Raw genomic sequence first — 12,500 nt, 5'->3', positions numbered from 1 at the left:
TTGTCTTTCTGTCACAGTGTTCTGGGTATACAGAACAGGTGCAAAGTGTTACTTAACTAAACCATCCCAACCTTAGAGAACCATTTCCATGTTTAGTCATTATTCCATCCTCCTTAATTTCTCTCAATCTCATTCGAACGGCAGCTGGTTGTCATCTTAAGTTCTTCTCTTACATTGTCTTCGTTTTTGAAATTTAAAGTTACTCGATCGTGAACGCTGAGAAGCCAAAGTGGATCGATATATGGTTACATGCATGCAAATTAAAATGTCAAAATATTGGAAGATTCAAGAAATTCTTATTTTTTTTTTTGAAATATGTAATTTTTTCGTTTTTGAGTCACTCAGAAAAAAATTTTTTTTAGGCTTTCAAGTAATCAGTAAATAAGGACCATTTATTGCAGTCATAATTATTTAAAATGAAAGTCTAATTTGAAATTAAAAAGAGAATTATTTGTCCAGAGGCCTCGCTTTTATTTGCAATCATGTAATAACGCGAGAAAATATCCTATAATTAAATTCCGTATTTCTTTTTCTCCTTCAATATAATTTTGTATGTACCGACCATTCGTTTCGAATTTTCCTTTGAATATATCTAATATGTGTCAATTTTTCCTCAATTTTTCTTATCCTTCAAAGTTTCTTTCGGACAAACGATCTATCCTCAAAAGAAAGCCATCTATTCTTAGAAACTGCGACGGTCAATTTCCTGCGTTTTAAAGACTATATACATAAACAATAGAACCCTTATGCGTTAGTCTCCCCGTTGTACTCTGTTAGCGACGGCTGACCCTCCTCAGTTCCGTATTGGAAACCATATGATCCCCCAAAATTTTCCTCAGATTCTACTTGATTCTCTTAGTTCTTAGAATAAATTTTAGAATTTCACGCATCTGGAATCGAAGAGAAATTTGTTCCCGCAAAGCATAGATGATCTCCAATTGGATGACAAAAACTTCCACCACAATCTTTACATATTACACGGAAATATTTCTCAGATAAAAGTCAAAACCGTTAAAAATATCTAATCAATGAAACCAACATACCGTTCATCCAATTTTCATCTTTATTCACTTTTCTAACTTCTACGATATCTCCCATTCACTATTTACCTTTCCTCTTTCAAGGCTGAAACATATTCCCATAAAAAACAGTTCATTTCGTACAATTCTCATAAGTCGTGCGCATATAATCAGGAGTAGTTTAGTCCACAGTAGTGCGTTGTTGTTCTATGGCTCATTAGATCAATTTTAAAAACATGGAATGAGCAGAAAACGGCCTTAGGATTTGGCAAGAAAACACGCAGCGAGTTCGACAATGGTACTGTGTTTTTATGTGATATTTATTAGCATAATTAGGCAGACACTAAAGCATCTAAAACACAGTAGATGCTGAAAAATCGTGTTTGTTTCATTCGATATTCTTTTCTTTTCCTTTCAAATTACGGCTGATTAACGACCCCTAGAAAATATATCTAAGTCCATGGAAAGCAAAGTGCTTGTCGGATTGTCTGCTTTACTGCTTGTCTCACTTCTTTGACTTTCCAGCAGTAGAGAAACGGGTTCAAAGTGGAGTTAAAATATATTAAAATATTTGCTATTGCATTTATAACTACTACATGGGAAGAATAAGTTTTTCTAGAAGCGAGCACAAGCAACACTAAAACTCTTGGTACGTAACAAACAGCTAAAGCTAACTGCACCCACAGTGCACTGCTCGCTGCCTTCCTGTATCTTGCCATGTTTAGAGCAGTTGTTTGGCTCGACTGTTGTTGACCAAGATCTTGTACTTGAGCCTGATGATGTCTAAGAGTGCGAAATATTTTTGTGTATGAGGCAATTGAAATCACCGAGCATGAAAGTATAACTATAATACTATACCAAATGCTTATTCGAGTATGCGAAACGGAAAATGATGCAGCGGCGACGGATAAAATCCAAAAAGTAGTGGTAATGATATATATGCGCTTTAAAGTAACTATTTGTCTGTATCTTATTCCCAACAACAGAGCGAGAAGTCTGTCCACGCTTATGGCCGTCAACGTCAACAAAGACACCCCACATAATGCAGTGCCTGATATGTAGAATGCGCCCCTTGCGTATCGACAAAGACTCCAGTGTTCGTGAACCAAGGAGATCCAATAAGTAGCAGTGAGAGGCTGGCTAACAAGACCAACCAACAGATCAGTTGTTGCCAGACAACGATACAAGATTTTGGACGGAGGATGAAGGGAAGATTCCTTGTTAAGGGCAACAAAGATTAGTAAATTCCCAAGAAATGCCGTGATGGAGAGGAAAATGTTAACTGCCGAGAAATAACTCGATTGTGGTTGTAACACAACTACCGAGGAAGGGGAACATGGAAATACTTCATACGCTTCCGTCTGTGTTCCACCCTCTGTTGAGTTTGTTGTCGCAATCATTGTGCAGCTCTTAAAACGGTTTTCTTCCTTTCGCTACGGTTTTTCGGAACTGCTGGCAACACGGGATAATACTTCTTCACAGCAACCACCTGGCCAAGAAACAGTTAAATCTTATAATTCTTTTTAATCGTCAACTCTAAAATCTTCCTTAATGCATCCTACTCGTTTTACATCGGTTGAAGGAACTGTCCTTTTAGACTATTACATATTTATAGTTGTAAACCTTTCTTGGAATTTGGAGAGTATGCCTTGCATAAATCAACCCCATAAAAGGTGTCCCTCTGGCTGATAAATTTCATTCAAGAACGCATTTTAAATAAGAGCTAATAAAACTTTCAAGGATGAAGACATCTGTTAGTTTGTTATTTCCTGATAAACCTCTTTGTAGATAAGAAAATAGGAATTGGCCAGGAACGGTATACCTAACTTGATTTTAAGGATACTTGTCGATCTGCAAAATGACGTTCTTGCTGAAAAATCGCGTTTAATAAAGTATTGCAAATGTCTGTTATCTTCGGCGAAATGAGAAACGACAAAAGTGAATACATTGCAAGTATCTTTGTTTGTTTTCGGACTTACTCAAACCATCCATCGACTAATCGCCTACCAGCTGTGTACCTCCTCTTTGTAAAACTATAGAGAAGATGTAAGAAGGAAATAATAAAAATTTAAATTATTCATTTCCTTCCTTCCTTACTTTGGTCAATTCAGTTGAACATCTGCCCTCAGGCTGATGTTTCACTGATGAAACTGTCAGTAATTTAGAGACGGACTGACTTGTTTGCTTAAAAAGCACAAATTGTCTCCATCAAGCAAAAATAAAACTCCCGCAAAATATTCATGGTACACGAAAAACAGTCTTGAAATTAATTCCGAGCACATTTAACTGACAACTGAAAATTAATCCATGACCGTAGATGTCAAGAAATTTTATAATTAACTGAGTTTCGTTTCGTTATTGGAAATCATCCCCTAATCATTTTCTCTTCTTGTCGCATCCGATTAGAATTTACAAAAGGAACTACGACAGTTGCAAAATGTTATTTAACTAAACCATCACACCCTTAGAAAGCCATTGCAATATTTATTCATTATTCCATCCTCCTTAATTTCTCTCAGTCTTATTCGAACGACAGCTGGTTGTGATCTTAAATTCTTTTCTTACATTGTCTTCGTTTTTCAAATTTAAAGTTTCTCTAGCGAACGCGAAAAACTTGCAAGTTCCAAGTTTCGCAAATTTGTCGGAAGATCCTAGTTGTAGCTCTGTTATAAAAGAGTCTGCTTATGCTTTTAGCTGTGCGTATATCGAGTTATGGATGCACCTGGGAAGTTTGGAGAGCACTTAAAAAGCTAGAGTTGATCTCGGCTGCGCCTCGAGCTGCTCATCACGGTGGTTCGTTGCTATGCGATTTCCTCCCATAGCGTCCCTGTCGTCACGTGATCCAACAGGCCTTTGTTGTTTTCGCGTTCGATGGCTCAGTAGCGGTGGAGATATTGAAATTCGCTGCTCGGCAATACAATAAACAATATGAATACATTTGCATCTTACACAGTTGCCCAACATTCCAGTTATGGCTTTCTAATAATAAAGCTTGCATACGCTTCCGTTTGGTAACGAAAAGCGAGTTTTACTCAGTCCCTTTCTAAGACAAATTCCTGGTTTAAACGCTAGCTAAAAAGGTCAAAATCGTTACTTTCAGGGGTAGGTATATTCTTCCCATACTAAAGTATGTTTTTGATTTCGGGACCCCCCTTAGGAAATCCATCCTGGGTAATTTTCTATTCTCGTTGTATCCTACCTATCACAAATAAAAAAGCTTTATCGTCATATGTAGACTCCGTTTGTTTGTATTTTCAATCGTAGAAACCGTAAATTTGTACATTTTAAACCCCGATTTTATCGAGCGCTCGATGCTTCTTGGTGGCAGCCATATTGGATTCTCTACAGATCGCCGATCGTTGTGTATAATTACGGCAGTGAAAAGACCATTCGAGGAAGAATCTTCGTATGGCCAGCAATTATTCAGGGGATAAACGGGACAAAAGCAAAGCAATTCTGAACGTCGAATTTGCGTTTGTTGAATAACTTAAATTTCTTGCTCACTTTGTAGTCGAAAACGCAGAATATGCAATAAGCCTAATTCTCACCAAGGACGCTGTGATTCTAGTTGAACTTTTCACGCATTTTGGAATAGTTCATCTTCACATGTAGCTTTGAAAAGAAAAGGAGAGTTACAAGAAAAAAACAAAAAGCTATCACAGGACATTGAAGCCAAAAAGGCTCGGCTGGATGAATATGGTAATATTATAACTTTGAGTGTTTTCGAAACGTGCAAAAGATTTCATTTTTACCACCATGCTACTCTGAAGTTCGAACGGAAAATTAAGTTATGTATGTACAACATTCTGTTCCTTTAGTATTTTATTTACATGTCACTGCAAAAAATGTTGAGATCTAATTTCTCTGTTTGTTTTTTTTTGTTTTTTTTTTAAGAGGGACAAATACAAACTTCCGTTGCTCAGAAAGATGCAGTAGAAGAAGAACTAAAAAGCCTTCAAAAGAGTGTGGAAGAAAAGGAAGATCAAGTAAAGCAACAAGAGGAAAAAGTAACACAATTAAATGAGCAATATCAAAAATTTAAATCTCTGCTTGAACAAAAAGGCTTTTCAGTAGCGAGGAGAAAAAATGCCAGTACAACTTATGATATGATTACAAATGTCAATTCCAGCACTAAGTACAGACGAAGACAGGAGACAAAAAATGTATTAGAATTTATTCATGGGGGAAAAGAAGGGTCAATATGTCGTGTTCTAACCGACTAAAGATTCAGTTCCACTATACGGAACACGCGAGACAACTTGCTGCAATCAACTTCTTTAATCAAAAATCACTATATACAGGTTTTACTCATAATAATATAGGTTAAGTCAATGATCACGTGATTACGTACGATCCAATAAGCATGCGCTCAACAGCAGGTATTATGTCAACACAACATTCCCCCATACTTATTTACGAGATTAACCTAAGTGTGTAAACATTATTCGTCATAACCTAAACGAATTGGAGGCTTACGGGTACGACTGGGGTAACGAGCGGGTTGGTCGGCGTTCGGTGATAGGTTTGCGCTCTCCCTGTTTGACGCTCCTTTATGCGCGCTCTCGCCCGGTTCATTTTCTCCCTTTCCAACTTCGGAGTGTTCCGGCAGGGATTCGGGCTGTGGCATTTCGTAGTTCTGGTTTGGAACAAGTGGTATCGGCGCTTTCACACTTGTTTCAGAGGTGTGGTGGTAACTCTTGCCACGCATTTGGTCTACGTGCCGTCTCCACACTTGCTCTCCGATTTGTGTTTTATACGACACTGGACCCGTGCGTTCAACTACAGTGGCGTCTAACCATCTTGGTTCACCTCGAAAGTTTTGGACTAATACCTCTTCTCCGATCGAAAATTCACGTTCTTTCGATTTGCGGTCATATTCTGCCTTGTCGTACGCTTGTCTGTCGAAAATCTTGCGACCTAAGTTTGGACGGAGTAGGTCCAATCTAGTTCTCGGTCGGCGTTTTAAAAACAATTCAGCCGGTGCTTGGCCTGTCACGCTACTAGGCGTCGTTCGATTGCTGAATAGAAACCTCGCCAAGCTCTGCGTTATTGACGAACTTTCTTCAGTTTTGAAGTATTGCTTGAAAGTTTGAACGAACCGTTCCGCCTGTCCGTTTGATCTCGGATGATACGGTGCGATTAGCGTGTGTTTAATTCCATTTTGTTTCACAAAATTTTCAAATTCTCGCGAGGTAAACTGAGGACCGTTGTCGCTCACTAATTGCATCGGTACCCCGTATCGAGCAAACATATTTCGTAGCTTCTCGATCGTTGACTCACTGGTCACGCTAGGCATTATTTCTACTTCTAGCCATTTGGAGTGACTATCGACTACTACAAGAAACATTTTATTCATGAACGGACCAGCGAAGTCAATGTGAATTCTCTGCCATGGCTTGTCCGGCCAATCCCACGGATGCAGTGGTGCGGTTTGCGGCTTATTTCGTGTTAATTGGCACTTAGCGCAGTCACGAACTACGGAAGCGATGGATTGATCTAATTTGGGCCTCCACACATGGAGTCGTGCGAGTGACTTCATCCGCACAATTCCAGGATGCCCTTCATGCAATTCTTGCAACACCCGTTCTCGCAAAGAACTCGGAATTACAACACGGATTCCCCACAACAAACAACCTTCTTCTACGGTGAGTTCATTCCGTCTTTGATAGTACGCGCGGACAGCCGAATTTTCGTCATCGCTCCATCCTGTCATTGTATACTCAACCACTCTGGACAACACTGGGTCTGCCCGTGTGGCCTTTCGGATCTGCCCTGCGGTTAATGGCAAGGATCCAATTTGTAAGGAATTTATCAACTTAACTTCATCGAATTCCTCTGAGTTGTCTCCAACAGGCAACGGCAATCGGCTTAAACAGTCTGCGTTCGCGTGTTTCAGCGTTGACCGATACTCTATTTCGTATTGGTATGCCGACAACAAAATTGCCCATCTCTGCAGTCTCGCGGCAGCTAGGGTTGGGATACCGGTTTTCGGACCTAGCAACGTCACTAAAGGCTTGTGATCGGTTACCAACGAAAATTTTCGTCCATACAGATATTGATGAAATTTCTTAATTCCGAAGATTATACTGAGGGCTTCTTTCTCGATTTGCGCATAATTTCTCTCGCTCTTGTTCAACGTGCGCGACGCGAAAGCGATTGGGTTTTCCTCGCCGTTCGGAAATACGTGTGAAATTACCGCCCCTACACCATAATGCGATGCGTCAGTGTCTAGCTTAAGAGGCAAACTGTTCTGATAATGCACCAAAACTGGGGCCTTCGCTAATTTGTCTTTAAGTTTTGCGAACGCGTCCTCTTCCGATTTCGACCATTTCCATTTGATTCCGTCACGCAATAGCTCATTCAAGGGATGCGTTATCATTGAATAATTGCTTATGAATTTAGAATAGTAGTTAACCATTCCGAGAAACGATCGAAGTTGTTGTTGATTCTCAGGAGCCGGCGCGTCACGGATTGCCTGAACCTTCTTCTCAATCGCGTGCAACCCGCTCGCATCGACTCGATATCCTAGATACTCGACTGATGGTTGCATGAACTTACACTTGCTTAGCTTCAATCTTAAGCCTGCGGTTTCCAGCCTTGTCAGCACCTCGCTGAGATTACTAACGTGTTCTTGATCGTTTTTGCCTGATATCAAAATATCATCTACTCGGCAAACGACCATTGGTATTGCTTGCAATACTTGCTCGATTTTAGACTGAAAAATAGCGCTTGCGCTGGAAACGCCAAAAGGTAGTCTAGTAGGTCTATATAATCCCTTGTGAGTGTTAATCGTTACAAATTCCCTCGAGTTCTCTTCCAGTAATATTTGCTGATAGGCGCGCGATAAATCTAGCTTCGTAAATTTTTCTCCGCCGCTCAATGCAACAAACAACTCCTCGGGATTTGGGAGCGGATGTTGATCTACTTCTAAAGTGGAGTTAACGGTCACTTTATAGTCCCCACAAATCCTTACGCCCCCATCTGATTTCACTACGGGTACTATGGGCGCTGCCCAATTAGAGAAGCGAACCTTCTCTAACACTCCCATATTCTCTAGCCGATCAAGCTCTTGCTCGATAGCGCCCTTAATTGCATGCGGCACTGGTCTAGGCTTATAAAATTTGGGTATGGCTTCGGGTTTAACAAATAATTGAGCCTTTACATCTTTCAGTGTTCCTAATTCATCCTTAAATACTTCTGGATGTTTATCTAATACTCTATCAAGTTCATTACTTATCTTCTTGATTGTGGGCCAATTGAGTCTAATTTTGGAGAGCCAATTGCGTCCAAACAGACTCGGGCCGCTTCCCTTGATGATTTGTAAAGGCAGGTTCTCGGTTTGGCCTTCGTACTCAACGTTCACCATTGCTTTGCCGAGGACTGTCAGTGGTTCCCCAGAGTAGGTTGACAGCCTCGCGCTCGATTGTTGGAGTGTTGCCGTTGGACACGTCTCTTTCCACGTTTCCTCTGACATCACCGACAGAGTTGCACCAGTGTCCAATTCCATAGGGATCTTTGAGCCATTCATGGTGATGTGAATGAGGATCGCTGGTTCAGCTGTTGTGTCCTCCACTTTGAAAATGCTGAAGTTTCCCGCTACGCCTTGCTCGTCTTCCAAGTAGTGTACTGGGTTGGACCTTTTTGAGGCATTTTCTCTCTCTTGTTTAGCGGCTCCCTTCTTTCGGCAAACCTTTTGGATATGCCCCTTATTTTGACAGAAATGACACGTTTGATCCTTAAACCTGCACGTTTGTGGTGTGTGGTTTCCACCGCAACGGAAACACGATTTTTGCTCCCTTGGCTTTCTGCCCTGCTTGTTTTATGTACGTGCTGGTAACACATTGATGTTTGAGGGCGGTGCCGTTGGTCGGAAATGGTTTGCCTGCTTTTCTGCTGACTCCATAGCTATGGCCGTTTCAAGGGCCTTTTTCCAAGTTAGCTCGGTTTCAGTTAGCAGCCTCTTTTGAATTTGCCTGTTTCGCATACCACAGACAAATCTGTCCCTTAATGCTTGCTCGAGGAATTCCCCGAATTCGCAACGCTCTGAGCACCGTTTTAATGCTGCGGCGTAATCTGCCACTCCTTCCCCTTCATCTTGATCACGCTTGTGAAAGTGAAAACGCTCCGCAATAATGATTGGTTTCGGTTGGAAGTGGTTGCTCAACGTTTTTAACAGCTCTGCAAGTTTGAATTCTGAAGGCTTGGCTGGGGCCTTTAAGTCCCTCAATAGGTTGTAGCTTTTGCTTCCGACGCTCGTCAAGAACACGGCTACGATCTTCTTTTCGTCTTCCAGCTCGTTCGCTATAACGTATTGCTCAAATCGTTCAGCATACGAATTCCAGTCCTCCTTCGCTGGGTCGTAGGATTCTATCGATCCTATGGTAGCCATCCTCGTCGCCAGTTGTCGTGTTCTAACCGACTAAAGATTCAGTTCCACTATACGGAACACGCGAGACAACTTGCTGCAATCAACTTCTTTAATCAAAAATCACTATATACAGGTTTTACTCATAATAATATAGGTTAAGTCAATGATCACGTGATTACGTACGATCCAATAAGCATGCGCTCAACAGCAGGTATTATGTCAACACAACACAATATATGGGGCTTGGGGTTATATTTCATCTACTGCTGACAATCAAACCATGGACAAACTGATTTCTTGACTTAAACGAGGGTCTGTTTGACAACACAATGAAAGGGTATCAAAATTCAGATGAGGCTTTGAAACAAGCTGTTTTTATGAAGTACCAGAACTTTCTGTCTCGCAGAAAGTATGCCCTTGTCTGCAAAATTCAGTCTTCAGTTTTTGATCCAAACTCTGATCTATGGGTACCCCGTAACATAAAATGTTTAGGTTTGGACTTAAGGATGCCAAATATAGCAATTTCTGACAAATGGGTGGAGAATTTTGTGAGAAGTCTTGACATTGGTCATGTTAATCACTCAATGCACCGGGTGTTTCCAGAACAATAACTGGGTTGGTGTTTATGATAATTGATCTGCACCTTAGACTTCCCTATTTATTCCATAAGCTAATTTTGTTTAATGACAACATAAATAATTTCATCATGCCATTTTCTGATGATGGGGCCCCTGAGTCAGGTCAGCTAACCATGTCAATTGGCAGCCTAACATCATGGAATTTTGGGGACAGTGTGAGAAGCAGGGATTTCCAGTACATTTTACATTGTGTCATTCAGGGGGAGAAAGATGAGGTGTTGCAAAGTATCTGGAAGCAACACACTGATGAAATAGAAATATTAGAGGGTAATTTATTTTTTTAATCTAACAAGCAGTGTACTGTAGAGTTTCAGCCCAGTGCTGATAGGAGCTGTCAAAGCTGGGCTAACAATGAGTTAAATCAAGTTGCCACTTACCCATCTCCTTATGATAACGTAAGCAAAGGAAATATGTGTACTATGGGTGCCACTATTGGGATGGGGGAAGAAGATTTATTCAAACCTTATACTCTGGAGGTCAGAAATTCCCATGTTAAGAGGGTAAATGAGTTTATGATTTCCCTGCCATCTTCCCTGAGTGAAAAAAATCGCCATTCTAGAAAACTACAGTTCATGGCAGAGAATGGAATTCGCTAGTTAGGCACCCCCCGAATTGGAATTTTTGCAGAGCGGCAGCACCCAGAGCCTATCCACTGTGAAATTAATGCATGGCAACATGTGTTAAATATCACATACAGGGTAGCAGCACAAAGACGTGTTTTTACCAAATTTATTGATATATTAAGTGCCTCGGCTGTAGAAAGGAGAGCTGATCAAGGAAATGGTAATGGGAATAGAAAATCACAAGTTTATGTTCCACATAATGATGGTGCTGGAGAACGATCTACTAGGGTTGATTTTGTTAATGCCTCTAACCAAAAGTTTGTATGTGACCTGGGCAATGCACTGTCAAGTAACCATAAGGAAAATTTTGGTGAACTTGGTTGTGGGTTGGGGTATTTAGCCTCTGTGATTAAGGATCACTATAATGATGAGGCTCAGAGGCACAAGAAGCTTCCAGTACAGTTGATAGGAGACCAGGCCATTGCCTTGGCAAACTTTTCTTTTAGGCTCATTGATGCCCCTAAAGTCTTAGATGAATCCCCGGCCCAGAAACTAGAAAGATTAGCATTAGGAAAAATTACACAATTCCTTAGGAATGCTGGGGCTCTTTTTAACAAAATTGAAGTTAGCCCTTCCTACCTTGGTGAGCTCACAGAATTTTGTACACTTTATTTTAATTTATATGCATTATTTTTTTCATCGGATGTTAATGTAACTGTGTGGACAGTAGGGTATGCCATACCATATCATGCAACTAAACTGTATGAAAATTACAAAGCGGGTTATGGTATAATATCATTACAGGCAAAAGAGGCTAAACATTCAGGGGTTAAAAATGACTTGGATTTGACAAACAGATCTAATAAAACAACTGAAAAAGGGAAATGGTGGCAAGTCATGAGAGCTAATTATGTAAGAGCATTTTATTTGCAGAACATCAACCAATGCCAAGTTCTTATACTTCTCATTTTAAGTCTCGGCTTCCTTCTCAGCTAAATTCAAGCAACTTTTGCAATTGTGGAAGAGAAAAGGAAATTAATGATTATATATGTGAGGTATGTGTAAATGCCAGGGTGACTGTCCAGTGTGCAGAGGGACAGCAACTAATACCTGAAGTACTTTCATCATTAAAACCAGTCCTATGCTCTGTATGTAATGAGAGATTTCCTGATACTGTAACATACGAGGCTCATAAAAATGTTCACTTATGCAGCAAACAGCCTGTTGGTCCAGTTACAAATAGCCGTAATCTAAACCCTAGAAATATGAAAGTAAGCGACCTAAAAATGGAGTTGCAAAGTAGGCAAGTAAGCATTAGTGGAAATAAAGATGTTCTTATTAGACACCTTGAGGGTACATTAGCAAGTGAGACTATATAGAATAAGACTTTTCACTGTCAATGTATCACCAGAAAGCTCCATAATCATATTTTATTACCATTTATAAAGTTTACATAAATTTATTTTTTTAACCAGGTAAATTTTAACTGCAATGTCACCTAAGATTATTTATCATTGAAGTTGTCATAAAATTTAAAATAATACATTTTACACACCAGATGGAAAGCTAAATATATTTACAGGAAATACAGTGTCTAGAAAATTTCAACACGAGACCATGTTGACACAGACGTGTAACTAATGTATGTTTGAAAAAAAAGCTACAAACTCGTGTTTCTTTGATCAACACTAACCTCACAATATTAATTAATATTACCTTGTTTATTAATGAGAATTTGTAAGCTTTTGTCGAAAACAAAATCCTCTGCCGTGTACCGTTGAATATAAAATGTCACCATAGCCTTCTGACTTTTGAGGTTGTATTCAACAACAAAAGGAGTGTTTTTAGATAGAACAACGGCTGACCTGCCTTTGTAAACAGACGAAAGCTTTCCCTTTGATTTCGGTTGTTG

At 40.0% G+C, this 12,500-nt stretch overlaps 2 protein-coding genes and 1 pseudogene across 2 annotated transcripts; 1 reads left to right on the top strand and 2 right to left on the bottom strand.

Moving 5' to 3' along the window:
* Nucleotides 1-1,185: 1,185 nt before the first annotated feature.
* LOC149037907 (melanocyte-stimulating hormone receptor-like) lies at nucleotides 1,186-3,799 on the bottom strand. The gene has a single exon (XM_089186545.1). It carries the CDS (start codon nucleotides 2,417-2,419, stop codon nucleotides 1,472-1,474), a length of 948 nt encoding a protein of 315 aa, XP_089042671.1. The 5' UTR covers nucleotides 2,420-3,799; the 3' UTR covers nucleotides 1,186-1,471.
* Nucleotides 3,800-8,838: 5,039 nt separating this feature from the next.
* LOC149037906 (uncharacterized) lies at nucleotides 8,839-9,408 on the bottom strand. The gene has a single exon (XM_089186418.1). It carries the CDS (start codon nucleotides 9,406-9,408, stop codon nucleotides 8,839-8,841), a length of 570 nt encoding a protein of 189 aa, XP_089042544.1.
* A 244-nt stretch (nucleotides 9,409-9,652) lies between these two features.
* LOC149037905 (uncharacterized) lies at nucleotides 9,653-11,967 on the top strand (annotated as a pseudogene).
* Nucleotides 11,968-12,500: the final 533 nt, after the last annotated feature.

This window comes from Pocillopora damicornis, chromosome 11 (assembly GCF_964200805.1).
Source record: "Pocillopora damicornis chromosome 11, jaPocDami1.2, whole genome shotgun sequence".
Lineage (NCBI taxonomy): Eukaryota > Metazoa > Cnidaria > Anthozoa > Scleractinia > Pocilloporidae > Pocillopora > Pocillopora damicornis.
The sequence above is the reverse complement of the archived record's forward strand: the minus strand, read 5'-3'. Positions and strand labels throughout refer to the sequence as shown.